The sequence below is a fragment of the Somniosus microcephalus genome, chromosome 4 (assembly GCF_052327205.1).
Source record: "Somniosus microcephalus isolate GS21.2 chromosome 4, FLI_Smic_1.0, whole genome shotgun sequence".
Taxonomy (NCBI): domain Eukaryota; kingdom Metazoa; phylum Chordata; class Chondrichthyes; order Squaliformes; family Somniosidae; genus Somniosus; species Somniosus microcephalus.
Window position 1 is genome coordinate 186,465,291 of NC_140990.1, and position 22,220 is coordinate 186,487,510.

Sequence of the window (22,220 nt, forward strand, 5' to 3'; positions counted from 1 at the left end):
TGATGGTGGGGGATTCGGTGATGTTAATCGCATTGAATCATAAAATCATAGAATAGTACAGCACAGAAGGCCATTCAGCCCATCGAGTCTGCGCCGGCTTTCGAAGAGCAATCCAGTTAGTCCCACTCCCCTGCTCTCTCCCCATATCCCTGCAATTTTTTCTCCTTCAAGTATTTATCCAATTCCCTTTTGAAAACTACTATTGAATATGTATCCACCATCCTATCAAGCAGAATGTCAAGGGGAGGTGGTTAGACATTTCTCTTGTAGGAGATGGTCATTGTCCTGCACTTGTGTGGCGCGAATGTTACTTGCCACTTATCAGCCCAAGGCTGGATGTTGTCCAGGTCTTGCTGCATGTGAGCATGGACTGCTTCATTATCTGAGGAATTACAGAGAAGACCATTTCCATTGGAACTTAGGAGATACAATATTTTTTTTAATTATATCGGGTTTTGAAACGCTGAATAGGGAAAGACTATTTCCTCTGGTTAGGGAAATCAGTGAGGAGGGGTCACTAATTTAAAATTGTCACTCGGGGAGAGGTTGGGAAAAATGTTTTATGCAAAGAGTTGTTAAATCATGGAGTGCTTAGCCACAGGGAGTGGTGGAGGCAGAGACCATTTATATTTTAAGGGAAAGTTGAATAAATACTTGTAGCAGGGAAAGAGCACAGGCACAACGTGCTGTAAACATCTGTGGTTCTATTGTACAAATGCGGCATTAAAGACTGATGCCAGGAAGTTCTGTGTCATACAGTGATTAACATCTGAAGTGAACATCTAGATGGAGTAGTGGAAGCAAAAAGCTGCACAGTTGAATGTTATGCTGGGCGGCAGTTTCTGGATGGATATGCTCAGATGGCTTTACTCATGCGATGCTATTCAGTACACTATCAGTGTACAGACTCTGCCTTGCTACTACAACACATTGTTCAATCACACTCTCCCTCTGACTCGAACGATAGCAAAATACTGCAGATGTTGGAAATCCGAAATAACAACAGAAAATGCTGGAAAAACTCACTCATCCGGGCCGGGAGATTTTTTTACGTTTTATACGTCAACAGTCAAACTGCGCAGAGCGACGTCAGCTACGTAAGGGCGGTGTCAAACGTCTGAACCAGAAAGGGTAGAAAGCAAAGGGCAGGCCAGAACAAAAACAACTTTTAACATTAAGGGGGGGGGAATCGTTTTAGTTAAATATTATATATTTAAAACAACTAATGTCGGTAGTTTTGTTTGGAATGTGTTTAAACCGCAGTGCTGTTGAATGTTCCGAATGACATCTTTCTTCCTCCCCCCACCATGAGAATTATCCATGATCCAGTTGGGTTGTCCCATAAACAGCAGGAGCCTCCCCGGTATGCTGGGACGAGTGGAATAGTCTCAGCGCTACAGAGACTGTGCATGCGCAGTCAAGTCAGCCTCTTACTGTCCGACACCATTTGTACGTTAGACAAGTCCTTTTGCGTGTCACTGACTTTTACATCAGTATTTATCTCGGTAAGTGTGGTGGGTTTTTAAAAAAAATCCGGCTTTTCGCTTCCACGTTGATAAACCATTCGCCGCTTTTGAGTACTTAATAATGTAGTGGGAGTTATAACTTCTCTTCCGGGGGAGTAGAAGCAAGAGTTGGGGGCGGGTAGTAAGCCCGGCGTTACGTGGGCCGAGGGAGTGCGAGAGCCTTGTTTTCAACCCTTTTCTTTGCCCGCCCTGTGTCGGTTGGAAGCCGCTCGTGTGTTTGAAAAGAGACCGGTCTTTTCCTGTTTGAACCGGTATCTGAGGCGGGGAGGGGGAGTGCGCGCGCGCGACGTGGCCTTGGAGGAGGGGAGAGAAAGACTTTCTAGGGTCTGGGCCTGCGGCAAGGCCGGGATATTCGGGATCCGGTGTGATTCTTTCTTAGTGTCTTCAGGCTCAGTTAATACAATAGCTGAAGGCGTTTTCACTATTTTCCTCCACCCCCGCCCCTTCCCGCTTGGAGCTTTCTTTTATATTCACGGCCATGTGCTCCTCTGACGGACGGATAGGCCCACTCTGGGCGCCTGTGTCCTTTCAGATACTGCTGGCTATTTGTGAAAGTCGATAGTGTGGAGATGCCGGTGTTGGACTGGGGTGGACAAATGTAAGAAGTCACACAACACCAGGTTATAGTCCAACAGCTTTATCTGAAATCACAAGCTTTCGGAGCGCTGCTTCTTCGTCAGGTGACGAAGGAGCAGCGCTCCGAAAACTTGTGATTTCAAATAAAGCTGTTGGACTATAACCTGGTGTTTGACTTATATTTGTGAAAGGGTTGGGGAGGATGCTGCCTTTTGTCATGAAAGGATTTATGGCGCTGAGGTCGGGTGGGTAAAGTCGCTCAAGGCCCTGTTTATTTCTCCAGTTCTCATGTGCCATCCGCCTCCGCCATTACTGGTACTGTTAATTCAAGTCGTTGGCTTTCACCGCCGTGTTGGGGTTTGGCATAGAAAGAACAGAAGTTCTGTTTCCGAAATAGAAAACGTGGACCTGGAATTTTAGTCCAGTTCGTCCGGGTGTGCCCAAGACAAGCCTGTAGTGAACACTGCGCTTATGCAACTTGTTTTAAATGATTCCCTTGTTCCTGGTTAATTTCCTGTTAAACAAATGGGTGATGGGGTGAAGAAGCAGATGTTGTGCAGCAAATGGTTGAGAAGGGAGGGTGAATAATCCTAAAACACTCCCATTCAGTCTTCCAAAAACTTAAAGCATTTATATAGCACCATTTTAAATAAAGGAAAACATCCCAAGGTGCCCAGCAAGGTATTCAGACAAAAAATGACACACACTAGGAGGGGGTGACTCAAAGGATGAGAGGTGTGGAAGTTTAGGGAGGGAATTCCAGAACGTGGGGTCTAGACGGTTGAGGCACAATCGCCAATGGTGGAGCAGAGTGAGTGGGAGATGTGAATGGCCCATTCCCCTAGCACATTAAATCTATTTGTATTAGATTGCACTCTTCTACTGTCTTAATCCTTGCACAGATTTTATCTGCAAACCTGCTGACCATACACTCAGCACCACAGTCCATGCCATTAATAAAAACTGAACAGTCGTGGGCCTAGGACTGATCCCTAGGGGTCATTATTAGTAACATCTTCAGGCTGATCAACACCTGTTGACTACAACTTTTGGCTGTGGGATTGGGGCCAATTCCTACTGATACATTAGATTACTTCACAAGATAAAATCTTGTAAGGTATCTTATCAAAGGCTTGCTGGAATTCCCTCATCCACTAACCTAGTGACTTAATCAAAAAAGCTCATCAAGTTTGTAAGACACAACCTCCTTTTCTGGAAGCCGTGCTGAATGTGTCTAACGGCACCTTCTCTTTTGAAGTGATCATAAAGGACATCTCTTAGGATGCCTTCAAGCATCATATGGATATCATGGTGATGAGCCTGTGGTTCCCTGGCTCTGATTTGTTCCTTTAAAAAAAAACTGAGCACCTTCCAGTCTAAGGGGGGGTTGTCTATTCCTGAATCTGTTGAGCGGTTGAAGATATGGGCAAGGGGCTCACTGTCCCCTCTTTCATCACCCTTGGGTGGATATCATCTGGACCTTGTGAACTACTGTTTTGAGATTTCCCATTCTATCCAAGTTTACATTATTTTAATATCTATAATGGTATTCAGTACAGTGCATCCACAGCTGCAACATGAGCATCATTCTTGGGAGTATAAACTGATGTGAAATAGTCATTTAGCAGTTCTGCCATAACCTGAGAATCAGTTTGAATCTGTCCTAAAATCATCTTCACAAAGACTGCCTACTTTCACTTTCCTAACATGTCCCACCTCTGCTCCTACCATAGCCCATCTGATGCTGAAATGCTCATCAATGCCTTTGCCACCTCCAGTCTTGTGTTCCTGTGCTCTCCTGGCCTACTCTCCATCCTGCATAAGCTTCAGCTCATGCAAAACTCTGTTGTCTTTATCTTGTCCTGCACCAAGACCTGCTCGCCCATTACCCCTCTCCTCGCTGACCTACATTTGGCTCCTGGACCCCCAATGTCTCAAATATAAAATTATTATTTATGAATCTTTTATGGCCTCGCTCCTCCCTGTATAAGCTCTTTCAGCCCCAAAAATCTCTTTCTCTTCCCCCCCCCCCCCCCCCACCACCAAAAAAAAACCCATCCCTTTCCTCTGACTCTAGCCTCCTGAGTATTTTCTCTCTGCTCCACCATTTGCGGCCGTGTCTTCAGCCACCTAACCGATTTGCCCTGGGATTTTTTTCTTTAAACCCATCTGCCTCTCCACCAGTTTCCCTCCTTCAAACCCCTCCTTAAAATCTGCCTCTTTAACAAGCTTTTGGTCACCCCATCCAATTTCTTTTGACATGGGATCCACTTTTTTGATTATGCCTCTGAAGTTCCTTGGGGCATTTTTATGTTAAAGGTGCAATATAACCAATTAGTATATAAAGTAACTCAAGTCTCCATATGAAAAAAGGAGGCAAGTGAAGGAACTGAATTATGTCACTGGCATCTTGGAATGCCCCCTTGCTGTTGTCGCCAGAATGCTCTAGCAGCAAGCAGATCAGATATTGTGGGCCTTTGTGAGAGGTGACTTCTTAAGTCAGGAAGTTGATCAATTTATAAATTATAAAAGTACTCCCCTTGACTTTAGCTTAGAGGTGAATAAATGGTTGATCTTTCTATACAAGGTTGGGAATTTTCAGTTTTTTTTTTCCACCTCCCAACTGTTGATTCAGAGGTTAGAATGGAGTCAGGAAAATAATTGGAGAAAACAAGTTTTTTTTTAAACAGAAGGCTAGTAGACCCAACAAGCTTGCCTGTTTTTTGGATCAAGCCACCTAATCACCTTCTCACATTCTTCAATCTGTTCTCTCCAGAAAGGTGTTTACCTAATGGTATTTCAGAAAATAATTGTGAAGTGCTTGGACAACATTTTGATAGAAGACATTGTATAAATGCTCTTCAGAACATCCTGTATCCTCTTGGAATGCAGAAGACATTGTATAAATGCTCTTCAGAACATCCTGTATCCTCTTGGAACGCAGCTGTACTGTTTTCTGCAGTAGCCTTACCTGGTAACTCCGTTCCAGTCTATTGCTTTTCTGCGTGACTCCTATTTAACTTTAACTTCCGAGTTTTTAACTTGGATACCCTACTATTTGAAGACTTTGCCAAATGGCACTCAACTTTCAGTTTCCTTTATCTTGACCTTCAATTAAATAAGCTTTTTTATTTATGAAGAAAATGAGCCCAACTTCCTTAACCTTCCCTCATGTTTTGTTTCCTTCCCTGGCATCCCTCTTTCTATATTTTAGGTAATCAGAACTACACAAAACATGCCAGCATTTGCAATGCTGTAATGTTTGCCAACAAAAGTCACTGCCGTTCAGGTTCATTGTTGGAGTATTTGAGATGTGAGCAAGTACTATTGATAATCAAGTTCTTTTTAATATATAGATACAGTTTATTCATATAATAGCATGCTCTGTACACCAACAGTACAACAGCCCTGATTTTTGTATCCTCTGCTTACACAATCCAGTACCTCATTTTGAATTAGATTTTATTTTTAAGGAAGTAACTAAAGTAGTAGTCGGGGGTATGTCTATGGATGTAATTTATATGGACTTCCAGAAGGCATTTGATGAGGTTCCAGGTAAGAGAGGCAGTTAAAATTAAAGCTCATGTAACTGAAGGCAAATTATTGACATGGTTAGGAGATTGGTTAGGCGGTAGAAGACGAGAGTAGGGGTAATGGGTTTGTACTCAGATTGGAAGGTAGTGACTTTGAGGTGTTCCAGAAGGATCTGTGCTGCGGCCTCAACTATTCACTATATTAATGACTTGGATAACACAATAGAGAACCATATATCCAAGTTTGCCAATGACAGAGATTGGTGGCATAGTAAGTAAGTGTAGACGAGAGCATAAAGTTACAAAGAGACATTGATAGATTGTGAATGGGCAAAACTATGGCACAGATTTCAACACTGCTAAATGTGAGGTCATCTGTTTTGGGCCAAATAGATCTGAGTATTTTTTAAATGGTGACAAGCCAGGAACAGTGAAGGTCCAGGTATACAGATCACTAAAATGATGTAGTTGGGTGCAATAAAAATCCGAAAGGCTAATGGAATGTTGGCATTTCTAACTAGAGGGCTAGAATATAAAAAGGAGGATGTTTTGCTACAGCTATACAAAGCCCTGGTTATACCACATCTGGAGTACTGCATACAGTCTTGGCACCACATCTTAGGATATATTGGGTTTGGAAGGAGTGCAGCACAGATGCACCAGAATGTTATCAGGGCTCCATGGTTAAATTATGATGAAAGATTATATAAATTAGGTTTGTATTCCCTGAAACATAGGAGGTGATTTGATTGAGATTTTTAGGATTTTGAAAGGAATTGATGGGGTAGATAGAGAAACTTTTTTTCCACTGGTGAGTGAGTTGAGGACAAGGGGACATAACCTTAAAATCAGAGCCAGGCCATTCGGGAGAGAAGTTAGGAAACACTACTTCACACAATTCCTACTGCTTCCACAAAAAGCAGTGGACGCTTGCTCAATTAATAATTTTAAAACTGAGATTGATCAATTTTTGCTAGCCAAGACTATTAAGGAATATGGAGTTAGGCTACAGATCAGCCATGATCTGAGTGGCAGAATAGACTCGAGGGGCTGAATGGCCGACTCCTGTTCCTATTTGATTTTAGCTTGGTTGGTATTGTAGATTTATCCGCCATTACTTATAGACCTCTTTACTGATCAGTCAAATGTTTGTGTTTCACTTAATGCATCCCTCTTGATTTCTTCCATATTAATTGGCAGAACCTCTAGAAGCAACACCTCAAGGCCAATTTCTGTGACCGCATCTACCAGATTTTGCAGCAAGAAAATAGTTTCTCTGACTGGTCCATCTATTTATAAAAGTATAATGGAAATTTTTATGGGGGAAAAATAATGAACTATAATTAGTTGAACCATTGCAATCAAATATTAATGCTTTTTTAAGAGTCAGTTAATTTAAAAACAAGTCACTTACAAAGAAAAAAACTTAAAACACACATCTGTTGCATTAGAAAACAATTCTGTGGCTTAAATAAATCCTTAAATGTAGTATTTAACTATTTACTAAATTAAACAACACGAAGCCACTAAACTACAAATAAAACACCGGAAAAATCTTAACATGTCCCAACAAAGTGTTCTTGCAGGTTATCGATAGCTGTCACTGAAATCCTCAAATAGGGGAGCTATATCTAGAGGAGTACAGCTGTTACGGGATTGTACCTTTTTCCTTGTCCATCTGTTAAATTCCTGCCAATCCACCTGATCTGGCTAGTTTTAATTCTGCACAGGAAAGAGAAGCAATTCTCTGTAGCGTGTTTTTTTTTTAACCTGCAACTTTTTTTCACAGGTAGGGAGCATTGGTGGGGTCCATGGTTGTGTGATTCTGCAGCTACAGAATAGTTGAAAAATGGGGTCCTTTTTTGATATTAATCTGTATTGAGCTGCATCTGCCACCAATGACCCAACAACCTGAAATGGCTATATATTCTGAATTGGGTTATTTTTTTGCCCACCTGCCTTGGTACCTATAAATTTGGAGATTTTGCTCTGTACAACAGAATGTGACAATTTTAAGTAGAAATCAGCTTTTCGCAAGGTGCCCTAGGGATTAGTCTTGGTTCCCTTTTTATTATTCATTCTCATGATATGGGTGTCGTTAGTAAGGCCAGCATTTATTGCCCATTTCTCATTGCCGTTGAGATGATGGTGGTAAGCTGCCGCCTTGAACCTCCTGCAGTCCAGGATTTTGACCCAATGATGATGGATGAATGGTTCGTTTCAATAGCGATATGTACAGTTTGTTTAGGCCAGTTAAGTGGTCTATTTTAACATTTTTTAGAACTACTTGGTGTTAAACTGCTCCTCTGCTGTTTCTGGAAATTAATCTTGCACTCCAAATAGATTTTCACCTGTGCTGAAAACTCAAAAGGATTGCTGTATCCCCTGTTTATTATTGGTAGCATCTAGACAAGATTTTTGTAAACCTCTTGGATGACGAAAGAGTTGAGAGTAGGATGAAGCAGAAAAAGGGGGCCTATGACAGATGTCAGCTTGATAATACAAGGGAGAATCAGGCTCAACATAAACTGCAGAGGATAAGTGGAAAAAGGAAATGAGGGGCAAAGACAGTGAGAATAGATTGGTGGCTAACGTAAAAGGGAATCCAAAGGTCTTCTATAGGCATATTAACAGTAAAAGGATTGTCAGAGGAGCAGTGGGGCCGATCAGGGACCAAAGTGGAGAACTGTTGGAGGCAGAAGGCATGGCTGACGTACTAAATGAATACTTTGCATCGGTGTTTACTAAGGAAGCGGACTTTGTCAAAACTACGGTAAGCAAGGACGTTGTTGGGATACTGGATAAGCTTAAAAATAAAGAGGAGGTACTAGAAAGACTGACCGTACTAAAAGTGGATAAGTCACCCAGTCCGGATTGGATAAATCCTAGGTTGCTGAGGGACGTAAAGTGCTGGCCACAATCTTCCAATCCTCCTTGGATATAGGGTTGGTGCCAGAGGACTGGAGGATTGCAAATGTTATACCCTTGTTCAAAAAGGGGAGAAGGATAAACCTGGCAATTACAGGCCAGTCAGTTTAATGTCTGTGGTGGGGAAGCTTTTAGAAAAATAATCTGGAAAAAAATTAAGTCACTTGGACAAGCATGAACTAATAAAGGAGAGCCAGCACTGATTTGTTAAGGGCAAATTGTGTTTGACTAACTTTGATTGAATTTTTTGATGAGGTAACAGAGGATGGATGAGCTCAGTGCAGTTGATGTGTATATGGACTTTCAAAAGGTGTTTGATTTAAGTATTAGGCTTGTTAGCAAAATTGAAGCCCATGGGATAAAAGCATGGATACAGAATGGCTAAGGGATAGAAAACAGAGTTGTGGTGACTGGCTGTTTTTCGGACTGGAGGGAGGTATGTAGTAGTCGTCTCTAGGGTTCAGTAGTAGGACCACTACTGTTTTTGAGGTACATTAATGACTTTGGGGGGGGGTGGTGGTTAGTACAGAGCATAATTTCAAAATTTGAAGATGACACAAAATTTGGAAGCGTAATAAACAGTGAGGGAAATAGAAATAGATTTCAAGAGGACATAGACAGGCTGGCGGAATGGGCGGACACATGGCAGATGAAATTTAACACAGAAAAGGTACAAGTTTAAAAGGAGTGCAGGAAGAGAGACCTGGGGTGTTTGTGCACAAATCTTTGAAGGTGGCAGGAGAGGTTAACAAAGCAGTTAATAAAGCTTATGGGATCCTGGGCTTTATAAATAGTGGCATAGAATACAGAAGTCAGTCCGTAAGGGTGGCCCCAAGCTTCCGGTCACATCACTTTAATTCTCCGCTCCACCTCTGACCTCGGCCTCTTTACACTGTTCCAACGAAGCTCAGCGTAAGCTTGAAGAACAGCACCTCGTCTTTCTATTAGGCACTTTTACAGCCTTCTTGACTCGGCATTGAGTTCAACAATTTCAGTCCATAACCTCTGCCCCTATTTTTTCAGATGGTGGCTGTTGATGACTCTGCCATCCCCATTTGCAACATTTAATCACTCCTGCATTCCACCCATTTTTAAAATGTATTCATGGGATGTGGACGTCGCTGGCAAAGCCAGCATTTATTGCCCTTGAGAAGTGAGCCGCATACACAACTGAGTGGCTATTTCAGGGGCAGTTAAGAGTGAACCACATTGCTGTGGGTCTGGAGTCACACATGGGCCAGACCAGGTAAGGACGGCAGATTTCTTCCCTAAAGGAGATTAGGGAACCAGATGGGTTTTTATGACAATCCAGTAGTTTCATCGTCACCATTACTGATGCTAGCTTTTTATTCCAGATTTATTTAATTAACTGAATTTAAATTCCCCAGCTGCTGTGGTGGGATTTGAACTCATGTTGCCAGATCATTAGTCCAGACCTCTGGATTACTAGACCAGTAACATAACCACTATGCTACTGTACCCCCAATCTATCACAGACCATCCCTTTTGTTCTTTTCTTCCCCCTCCCCTTTCCCTGCCTCTGCACCTGCTTAAAATCTGTTGCATCTCTAATTTTTCCAGTTCTGACGAAGGGTCACAGACCTGAAATGTTAACTCTGTTTCTCTATCCACGGATCCTGCCTGACCTGCTGAGTGTTTCCAGCATTTTCTGTTGTTATTTCAGATTTCCACCATCCACAGTATTTTGCTATTGTTACAGAAGCTAGGAAGTTGTGCTAATTCTATATATTAAAAAAAAAGTTTGGCCCCAGCTGGAGTATTGTGTCCAATTCTGGGCATCTCACTTTTTAGGAAGGACGTGAATGTTTTGGAGAGGGTACAGAAGAGATTTACTAGAATGGTTTCAGGGATGAGGGATTACAGTTATGTGAATAGACTGGAGAAGATGGGGTTGTTTCATTAGAGCAGAGAAGGCTAAGATTGGCAAAGGAACCAGAGGCGACATGAGGACAAACTTTTTTACGCAATGAGTGGTTAGGATTTGGATTTCACAGCTTGATCGGGTGGTGGATACAGATTCAATAGTAGCCTTCAAAAGGGAATTGGATGAATACTTGAGGGAGAAGGTATTGCAGAGATATGAAGAAAGTGTCTGAGAGTGGGACGAACTGGATTGCTCTTTGAAAGAGCCGGCGCAGACTGGATGGGCTGAATAGCCTCTTTCTGTGCTGTACTATTCTATGGCTATGTACTGTGCTTGTGATCTAAATCAGTGCTTTAGTAAAAGACAGTTGTCTTAATGGGCCAGAAATTGTTGGGAAGTCACGTCATTAGAATGACTCATTAATGATCATCGTAATTAATTAGTTAAAAATGCAGGTATTTGCAGAGTGAAAGATGCATCATGAGTTATGATTCTCCACAAATTGCCGGAAGATTTGCATCGCTCCACTGTGAGGCTCCTGTTCAACTTAATGTCGATTGTGAAGTTGCTGGATTTAAATTATTACAAATTATTCCTGCCGCAGCCATTTAGCGCTGGTAAATGTCAGAGGACCCTGTTATACCAGGGTGATTTATGGTCCAGACAAGACGCTCAACCTTTGGTTCCCTTATGGACCTCCATGGAGCTGTGGATTCTCACTCCAGCGAGTACTGAATTGTTCTGAGAGGTTTGTTATATTCTTGGCTGCCTTGGCAGTATTTTTGTGCCAATCTTGCCATCTACACTCCTGTTGGTGTCCGAAGGCATTAATTTTCAGAATGCAAAGCTCTTTCGACACTCTGTTGATCATTCAAATTAGATAGATGTCTTTCAGAAAATAACATTTTGGGATGAAGTATGAGTAATTTGGGACATGACATGGTAAGTGTAGCATGCTGGAGAATAAAAAGGTGACTCTGGACCTGTGGTTCCCAAAGTTCTGCATCACTGGGGTTTTCCTCGTGTTTGGGTCTGGTGGACTGATTGCTGTGATTAGCCAACAGCTCCATTATCATTGTATCGTGCGACTACCGGGATGGTAGAAGGCGAACTAGATGGACCTTGGTCTTTTTTTCGTCTAGCAATTCTTATATTCTTATGAAAGCAGTGCAATGGTGTACCACTGGATGTTCCACTGTTCCTGATGGACTAGGTTGCTGGTTCTATACTTTATAGGTCAAGAGTGCTTGTACATTTCGCACATCTACCCTGCCATTTACTCATTAACTTCCCAAGGACCAATACAGCAATTCCCAAACACAACTGGGTTACAATGTCCCCTTGTTTTTAATTTTTTTTTCTTTTTCTTTTTTTTAATATATTGCAATCCACTTGCTCTCCCTTTCTTTATTCCTCTTTCTGTCTATTTCATTTGAATGTAATTCACCCTATTTCCCTTTTTCACTCGTTCTTTATCCTTTTCATTTATTGGTTAAGGAGACAAACCATTGAACACGACGTTCATGAGAACCCAGATGTGACATTGCTGCGCTGTTACTGGATCGTATTTGCAGCAATTTACGGTGCAAATAGGTGTTAATGGTGAGATAAAAGTCCAATTAACTTTGTCTCCAAACCTGCCATTGCAGCAATTTCTAGGCCAGTGTTTTGGAATTACTGGTTACCTTCAGTTTTCATTAAATAAAAAAATGCCAGTTGTGAATGTGAAATTTTACACCAAAGTAAATTATATAGATGGATCCCATGTTGGCCTCTAATTTTTATTTTGGGTGTGCGGTACCTTTTTAAATTTGCTGCGCGGCCTCGCATACGCCGTGTCTTTTCCAGCGTTACAGCTGGTGAGTGGCCTGCGCTGGACCTCCTGATCACTGTGCAGCCGCACAGCTTAGAGGGAACGTTGGCCTTTATGTCCAGAACAAGTTTGTTTTTCCATTGTGGAACTAATTTGTTTGCTTGGCTCAGTTGGTAGAACTTTCCTGAGTCAAGATTTTGGGTTGAAGACCGATTTAAACTTAATGCATAATGTAGGCTGATAGGCCAATGCAGTACTGCAGTAGCACAGCATTGCAAGAGATGCTCTTTCAGATGATGGATTCAACTTGAGTTTTCCTGGCCCCCACCTGCTCGGGTTGATGTAAAAGATCCCATCGGACTATTCTGAGAGCGGCCTGGAGTTCCACCGGTGGTCTGGCCAACTCTTTTCAACGAACACTGCTGAAGAATGTCTATTTGAAGTTGCTTAATTCGAATTAATTGTTTGAAATTAAATTGTGTACCCAAAAGAGCCTCCCATTGAAAATTTGTTGCTTAATTTGAATTATTGGTCAATTCAGACTGTTGTCCTAAAATAGATCCTGGTCATTGAAATCTGTCTAATTCAAATTCAGCCAAGCCAGAGCTATTCCATCTTGTGTTGCTGTAAAAGACACATGCTCTCATTGAAAGAATTGCAATCACCATGTAATAAAGTCCAAATTTTTACATGGGGAAGCAGACAATGTTCCCACAGGAAAGCATTGCCAGCTGAGTGCGTTATAAAATTATTGAAATGTTATAAGGCTGAAAAATGTATTTCTTTACAAGTTGCTGTTAAGCAGAATGCTAGATTTCATGCTTTAGGAACAGGTGGGGGATTCAAGTAATGATGTGCTGTTGTGGTTTGTACTAACATGACTTTTGGTGGGGTGGAAGCTGCTGGTGACTGGGAATCCCTGAAACCTGTAGTGTTTTTGTGATGTTGCTCTGATTATATCCCATGGCACCAAATAAGCATGGATGACTTTGGCTCTTTTGAGGAGGAATATTAGTTTGAACACCATGAGAACTATTGGATAATTTTGAAATTTTTCAAGCAAAGAACAACTTTCAATAACTGGAGTAGACTATCTCTTCATTCACTTGCTGTTGTGGGACTTTGCTGTATGCAGATTGGCTGCTGCATTGACCTACATAACTGCTTCAAAAGTAATCCATTGATTTGTAAAGCACTTTGGGGTGTAATAAGGCACTGTATAAATGCAAATTGTTTCATTGTTTTGGCCTAACTGCTTACTAGTTGTGATATTTAGTACAATGTGACCAAATATAAAAACAAACATTTCTATATTGATGATGGCTTTTCTAGATGTGCTTTTTTTTTAGAACTAAATGCAAGTTGTTCAAATGTCAAACTAGTGTTTAGTTTTGTGGCAACTGACTGAATTTTCATTTTCAGGGTACTTCTCCGGGTTGCTGAAATTGATTTTGATATTGAAGGATTTTATAATGGCATTCTTTAGTGAGACATTCTTGCTGTAATTTACCACATCCTGTTACTGGTCTTGAGTGTTTGGATGCAATTTGAGTAGTGAAGTGTTTTCCCCAGAACAGGGCTATACCTCTTTTAATTGGGCCAGTAAAAGGTGGCACTGAGTACACTAGCGTCACCAGGGCAAAATTGGCACCACAAGTGCCGCCTCAGTCTGAGGAGGGCACCACTAATAAAACGGTCTTGCGCAAGGTCCAATCAAACTAAAAGCAGTGTAAAAAACTAAATCAGGATCGCATTGTCGTGATCAATTATACAGATTGCATCTAAGGTGCCCACAGGTTGCGCAAGGCCTTGGGTGTATTTTTGGCGGCCGTGCCTTCAGCTGCCTATGGTTGAGCGATGAAAATCAGGGATACGCAGGAGCGCAGTGATTTTGGAGGATTATATGGATTGGGGAAGGGTAAGGCCGTGGAGGGACTTTATCACAAGGATGAGAATTTTAAATTCGAGGTGATCTGTGAAGGGAATTTAGTGTGAGATAGGATATAGGCAGCAGAGTTTTGGATGAACTGAGGTTTACGGAGGGTGGTAGGCCGGACAGGAGAACATTGGAAGAATCGAGCATGGAGGAGGGTTTCAGCAGCTGGTAGACTGAGGCGAGGCAGAGATGGGCGATATTACGGAGCTGGGAGTATTTTAGGTCCTGGGAAGCTTGGGGTGGCAGAAACGTGAAACAAAGCAAAGTGATTTTAATATAGTCTTGGCACTGTTCTAGTTGGGTGCTATTTGACTTGATGGTTCAAAATTCACAAATTTTGAAGTATCACTAGTACATTTATTGTCTCCTGCATGTCCTGGGCTGTGGAAAAATGTTACATTCTCAATAATTTGTAAATAGATGTAACAAATTTGATTTGAGTTATATTAAATTAATAGAGGTTCTATTTTGAACTGAATCGGATTTTTGTTTCGGGGGATTTATAACCTTTTTATTCCCTCTTTCTTGACAGGGTGTCTTTTATGAATAATCCAAAGCAGCAGAAGCCAACGCTAACTGGCCAGCGTTTTAAAACTAGGAAAAGAGGTATGTTACTGAAGTAAAATGTGTCAAAAGACTAATTTGGAAATTAGCTCTACAACTTAACTGTTTAAAACTGTATACAAGTTATAAAGTATGACCTGTTCTGCGTTCTTGTGAAAGAATGTGGACATGCTGTCTACAGTGTTGTTGGTGTAGGCCATTGAACATGAAACTTAGTTTTCATTGAAAAGTTGGATGAACTTGTTTTGAGAATATATTTGCCCTTGTACTGCATTTTTCTTGGGTTTAGAGGGATGGTGTTGTAAATTAGGTTAATACTTGAATGTCAGACCCTCTCTTACCCTTTCCTGAACATCTCGCTAAATTAATACTGCTGAGACCAGGAGCTCAAAATGGTGTTTTGTCCTGATAATGGCATTGATCTTTGCAGCTTGTGCTGTGCCATAACAATCAATTGTATATTTGAGCTTGGTGCTTCCATCAATTGAGACACCACAGCAGTATCTCACCCCACCCCCCTTCCCGCTGCCTCTTGGTTAAATAATTTGTAGGGTTCTGACATTTTACACCTGTAGATAATGCCAAGTAGTAGCATTTTTATTTCTGAGCAATCAGTAAAAAGCATACTTGTATGTCAGCATGGAAAATGTTAACCAATGAGTCTCTTTATGTGTAGATGAAAAAGAGAAGTTTGAGCCTACTCAGTTCCAAGATTCCATTATCCAAGGTTTGAATGAAAATGGGAGTGATCTGGAAGCTGTAACAAAGTTTCTTGATGCTTCTGGAGCAAAGCTCGACTATCGCCGCTATGCTGAGACCCTATTCGATATCCTGGTTGCCGGTGGGATGCTGGGTAAGGGCTCCATTTAAACTTGCAAACTTTTGAATCTGCGTTCCTGACTCTCTTTTAACTGTTGAAGGACAGCTTTCTAAATTTAAAGGGAAATGATTCTTGGTGTGGGTGGGGAAAATTACTTTGAAGTGTGCTGTACTGATTCAGAACGTGGCATGAAGGAGTAGAAACTGTCCATATTGCTAGTGAACCAGCATTTAGCTGGCATTCTGCTTTATTGGGTTTCCTAGCTGAAGTTTACTTTTGGGATAATGTAGGGTAGGGATGCCCAACCTTGTGGATGTTGCAACCAGTAAGCGATCTGTGTATGATTATGTAGAAAATAGTGATTCCACCCTGCACAGTAATTTCCCCATACACCCTCCCCATCCCCTGAAACTTGGAAGTTTTCACCACAGCTATTTTTAAATGTCCCAGGACTAGGGAACTGATAACGGCTGATCCTGTAAAAAGGCTGCTCCCTGAATAGTCTAGATAAATCAAATCGGGAGCAACATTTGTTTCAGTCCCCCTGCTTTGGGAAGAACTGAAGCTGAGCAAAAGTTGTTTCTGAACACACATATGAAAAGAATCTGAAGGGGCAGATTTGACCCACGAGCCACATGTTGAGCATCTCATTCTAGTGACGTTCACTTAACTTACTTTCCCCCAAATGAATTGAGGGCTTTTGCACTCGCTTTCTCCTTTTGCTCGCTCCTCGGGATACCTTTGCTCACACTTCCTGCTGCTCTTCCCAGCACCATCCTGTGTAACCAGAGCAAATGCAACACCTGTCCTTTTACCTCCTCCCACACCAGTGTCTCTGACTTCAAACATTACTTCCATGTAAAATAGCAATTTGTGTGTACAAGCTTCACTGAGTGCATAATCTGGTTTGATGCAGTGAAGAAAAAATGAACTTGGGTTTAGTTGTACCTTTCTGGTCCTCTGTGTTGGATGGTGGCTCCAGAGCCAGAATTCCACTGTAGCCAATTTAGTTACTGTGTCTGCCTACTGCTTGATAACGTACAAAAGGCCATTAACAATGGTGAGGCACAGATGGCATTCCAGCTGATATTTGACATTGGGGTGCCTTGAGTGTATGTATCAGTATGATCTTGACACTTGCCAAAGCAGTCATTCTTCAGAGTTTACTCAAATGTGCTGTGCACTTGTATTTTTTAAGAACTAGATTGAGACCAATTGCTCTTTTTTTCTGACGAAGGGTCATTGACCTGAAACGTTAACTGTATCTCTCTCCAGATGCTGCCTGACCTGCTGAGTATTTCCAGCACTTGCTGTTTTTATTTCAGATTTCCAGCATCTGCAGTATTTTGCTTTTGTGCTTATTTTTTCTGTTGGCTGCTGGGGCCTTTTAATCCCTGACCCTATAATGGCCAGAGATGAAAGTGCTCTTGTATCTCGTTTCCTTCTTTCACTGCCCTCACCTGAACCCTTGTACTTGTAGCCTGGGCTGCAGATTGAAATTTGTGTAAACCTAGGAAGTATATTTTACTGTCTGATTTGGATTCTTTTTTAGTTGAGGAATCTTGTACACAGTTGCATTTATTTTCTTTCTACTTTATAGCTCCAGGTGGTACCCTTGCTGATAACGAGACCCGTACAGATGTCTGTGTGTTTGCTGCTCAAGAAAACCTGGAGACCATACGTGCATATGCTCAGGCAAGTTTTATTCCCATTACATTTTATCTTGTGTTGGAGAAATGCAGAGTTCACTTCATTTATTTATGAATCTGACTTACTGGAAGTGCCTAATAGTGGCATAACAAGTTTAAGTATAGGTGAATCGCTTTGAATTAAGCTTGAATGCAAGTTTTTTTCCCACCCTAATTGCAATTTTTAACTTGTCAGAACACAGTTGTCACTGAAACCTTCATAATAGTGATTCAGGTCCATGCTTTTTCCAGCACCTGGAAAGGGGGTTAAATGTTTCACTGTAATGGGTCTTTAAAACCAGCAGAGGATGAAAAGGTTTGAAGCTAGAAATGCTGCAAGATGTGAGAAGGATGGAACAAAAACCACAATGGTAGTTCACTTCTATTTGCAACATTTCTCTGGCTTAAATTCAGTTACCTGCTTATTCTAGTGATCTTCTTGCATATTAAAATAATGCAGAACTCTTTTCCCCCTCTTTCTCCCCCGCACCCCCCTTCTCCACAAGTTCTTTTTTTCCAACTTAATTCTGTGCTGCATCTATTAAGACAATTTCCTTTTGTCTTGTATTCTGTTGTAAAAAATCTTTAGCCAGTTTCCAAGTGTTCAGTCTTACTGGATCGGTGATCAGATATCCATGCGTGAATTAAAGTTGAAGTAATAACTTATGCCAGTCTAAAGTTTAGTGCTCCACTTAAGCTTATTGGCTGAACATTTTCTCTTTGTCAACTTAGGGAAGTATGCAATGTAATAGTGTCATAAACAATGATTTGTAATGTATTTTGTGTGTTTATGCTTCACAAAATTAGGCTTGTAACTACTTTTGTGAATTGGAAAGCTGAATATAAAAATGCTGTTTACCATAAATTGGCCCAGAAATTCGGGTCGGGGGCTTCCCGCGGGTGCAAGCCCCCGACCTGCACTTGCCTTGCGCGCTGGCAGTTGAGCTCTGGGCTCCCGTGGAATTCCGCTCCGGGGCCTGGCCCAACTCCCGGCGCGCTGTGCTTGCGTGTCCCAGGGGCGTAGTTAGTGCGATGCGTCCCCTGGGATCATGTGAGCCATGGGCAGCCAATCAGAGGAGGGAAAAGCCCATTCATAAGATTGACAGGAAGACCTGTCTAAACTTATGAATATACGGGCCCCCAAATAACAGTAAACCTTCAAATAAATTAAAATTAAAAAAAATCACTTTTTAAATAAAGTATAAATTACATTAAATAACTATTTTAAACAATAATTTAAATTTTTGAAATTTTTTTAACAAAAAAACGGGGCTAAAAATAAACTTACCTTGCTTTAAAGTATTTAAAAAATAATAAACCTGTGGAAAAAATGTTTTAATTTTAATTAATTGACCACTTACCTTTTAAAATGCAGGCCTTACGCCTGGTTTTTACATTTCTAAAATCTAAAGACTTACCCTCACGGGAAAAACCTGTATATAAAAAAAACGTAAGTTCAAAGCGCACGCGTTCGACCTCTGAACCCCTTCGTTCAGAGGAACGGAAGTGCCAGTTTCCCGCGCATGCGCAGTGCGTGCAAGAAACCGGCACTTCCATCGGGTCCACGCGTGAGTACCCCGTGCGTACTCACGCGTTGGGACCTGAATTTCTGGGCCGTCATCTTCCCAGGGAACAGTCATGCTGTGCTAGAAGAATAGAAACATAGAAAAATAGGAGCAGGAGTAGGCCATTCAATATGATCAATCCGGTTTAACAAACCTAATTGGAGTTCTTTGAGGATGTAACTAGTGGGAGTAGACAATGGGGAACTGGTAGATGTGGTGTATTTGGATTTTCAGAAGGCCTTCGATATGGTCCCACACAAGAGGTTGGTGAACAAAATTAGGGCACATGGAATTGGGGGTAATATACTTGCATGGATTGAGAATTGGTAAACAGAGTAGGAATAAACAGGTCTTTTTCGGGATGGCAGGCTGTGACTAGTGGGGTACCGCAAGGATCGGTGCTTGGGCCCAGCTATTCACAATCTATATCAATGATTTGGATGAGGGGACAAAATAACATTTCCAAATTTCACAGAATCACAGAAACCCCACAGTGCAGATAGAGGCCATTTCGGCCCATCGAGCCTGCACCGACACATATCCCACCCGATCCCCGTAACCCCTACACCAACACATATCCCACCCTATCCCTGTAACCCCACGTATTTAATCCCCCTAACACTAAGGGTCAATTTATCATAGCCAATCAACCTAACCCGCACATCTTTGGACTGTGGGAGGAAACCGGAGTACCCGGAGAAAACCCACGCAAACACGGGGAGAATGTGCAAACTCCACACAGACAGTCGCCCGAGGTCGGATTCGAACTCGGGTCTCTGGCGCTGTGAGGCAACAGTGCTAACCACTATGCCACCGTTATGCTGATGATACAAAGCTAGGTGGCAGTGTCAGTTGCGAAGAGGCTTCAAGGGGATCTCGACAGGCTCAGTGAGTGGGCGCGAACATGGCAGATGGAATATAATGTGGATAAATGTGAAGTTATCCACTTTGGTAGAAAAGACAAAGGCAGAGTATTTCCTAAATGGTGAAAGATTGGGGAATGCAGATGCTCAAAGGGACCTGGGTGTCCTTGTACATGAGTCACTGAAAGTGAATGTGCAGGTGCAGCAAGCCATTATGAAGCCAAATGGTATGCTGGTCTTCATCACAAGAGGATTTGAGTACAGGAGTAAAGAAGTCTTGCACCAATTATATAGGGCCTTGGTGAGACCACACCTGGAGTAGTGTGTACAATTTTAGTCTCCTTACCTAAGGAAGGATATACAGGAAACTTTTTTTTATCCGGGACCGGCGTGGTGCCGGTTGATCAAAAAGTCCGGATTACAGAGAGGTACGAGAGTCCCGTACATGGCCACAGATCCAGGCGTTCCTGTTGCATGGCAACAGGTGCAGGAACCCCGGTTACACGGCCACAGATCCAGGAACCCCGGTTACACGGCCACTAATATGAAGTAAAACTTACCTGAACCTACTCCTGAATTTTGCCGGTTAAGAGAGATTTCCGGTTATTTAGGTGCTGGTAAAAAGAGAGTTTCCTGTACCTGCCATAGAGGGAGTACAACGAAGGTTCACGGGATTGATTCCTGGGATGGCGGGACTGTCTCATGAGAAGAGATTGTGTAAACTTGGCCTATATTCTCTTGAATTCAGAAGAATGAGAGGGGATCCCATTGAAGCATACAAAATTATTACAGGGCTTGATGGGGTGGATGCTGGGAGAATGTTTCCCTTGGCTGGGGAGTCAAAAACAGGGGTCACAGCCTCAGGATAAAGGATAGGCCATTCAGGACTGAGATGAGAAGAAATTTCTTCACTCAAGAGGGTGGTGAATCTTTGGAATTCTCTACCCTAGAGGGCTGTGGAGGCTCAGTCATTGGGTATATTCAAAACAGAAGTCGATAGATTTCTGACTAATAAGGGCATCAAGGGATATGGCGATAGGGCCAGTGAATGAAGTTGAGGCAGAAGATCAGCCATGATCTCATTGAATGGCGGAGCAGGCTCGAATGGCCTACTCCTATTTCTTATGTTCTTATGGCTGATCCTCTATCTCAATACCATATTCCCGCTTTCTCCCTATACCCCTTGACGCCTTTTGCGTCTAGAAATCTATCCATCTCCTTAAATATATTCAGTGACTTGGCCTCCACAGCCTTCTGTGGTAGAGAATTCCACAGGTTCACCAACCTCTGGAGTGAAGAAATTTCTTCTCACCTCAGTCCTAAATGTCCTACCCTGTATCCTGAGACTGTGACCCCTCGTTCTAGACCCCCCTAGCCAGGGGAAACATCCTCCCTGCATCCAGTCTGTCTAGCCCTGTCAGAATTTTATACGTTTCAATGAGATCCCCTCTCATTCTTCTAAACTCTCGTGAATACTGGCCTAGTCGACCCAATCTCTCCTCATCATATATATGACAGTCCTGCCATCCCAGGAATCAGTCTGGTGAATCTTCGCTGCACTCCCTCTATGGCAAGTATATCCTTTCTTGGGTAAGAAGACCAAAACTGCACACTACTCCAGGTGTGGGGTCTCCAAGGCCCTGTATAACTGTAGTAAGACATCCTTGCTCCTGTACTCAAATCCTCTTGCAATGAAGGCCAACTTAGCATTTGCCTTCCTAACTGCTTGCTGCACCTGCATGTTTGTTTTCAATGACTGGTGTACAAGGACACCCAGGTCCCTCTGTACATCAACATTTCCTAATCTATCACCATTTAAATAATACCCTGCCTTCCTGTTTTTCCTACCGAAGTGGATAATTTCACATATTTCCATGTTATACTGCATCTGCCATGTATTTGCCCACTCACTCAACTTGTCTAAATCGCCTTGAAGCCTCTGCATCCTCCTCACAACTCACAATCCCACCTAGTTTCGTGTTGTCGGCAAACTTGGAACTAATACATTTGGTTCCCTCATCCAAATCATTGATATATATTGTGAATAGCTGGGGACCAAGCACTGATACCTGCGGTACTCCACTAATCACCACCTGCCACCCTGAAAAAGACCCATTTATTCCTACTCTCTGTTTCCTGTCTGTCAATCAATTTTCAATCCATACCAGTATATTACCTTCAATCCCATGTGCTTTAATTTTGCACACTAACCTCTTATATGGGACTTTATCATTAGCCTTCTGAAAATCCAAATACACCACATCCATTGGGTCTCCCTTATCTATTCTACCAGTTACATCCTCAAAAAACTCCAGTATGTTTGTCAAACACGATTTCCCTTTCATAAATCCATGTTGACTTTGTCTAATCCCGTACCGAGACGGTCTGGCGCTAGCGCGCTCTCCCTGCTTCGGGCGGCCCGCTCTCGCCGTTCGCTCCCGCTGCCGGAGCGAGGTGTTCGGCGAGTCGGGCGGAGGCAGCGCAGCGCATCGGGATGCAGCAGCAGCTGCCACGTTGACCAGC

General features: G+C 42.3%; 1 protein-coding gene across 2 annotated transcripts in view; it reads left to right on the top strand.

Moving 5' to 3' along the window:
- The first annotated feature begins 1,379 nt into the window (after positions 1 to 1,379).
- Positions 1,380 to 22,220, top strand: part of LOC147120077 (eIF5-mimic protein 2) — a 36,152-nt gene continuing 15,311 nt past the window's right edge. Inside the window, exons 1-5 of one of the 2 annotated variants that reach the window (XM_085985621.1) lie at positions 1,392 to 1,505; positions 11,946 to 12,050; positions 14,730 to 14,803; positions 15,438 to 15,614; positions 17,182 to 17,276. In XM_085985621.1, coding sequence (XP_085841747.1) covers positions 14,740 to 14,803; positions 15,438 to 15,614; positions 17,182 to 17,276 — 336 coding nt within the window. In that variant the 5' untranslated portion in view covers positions 1,392 to 1,505; positions 11,946 to 12,050; positions 14,730 to 14,739. Of the gene's footprint in view, positions 1,506 to 11,945; positions 12,051 to 14,729; positions 14,804 to 15,437; positions 15,615 to 17,181; positions 17,277 to 22,220 lie in introns of both variants that reach the window. The other variant, XM_085985620.1, reaches the window with a different exon arrangement.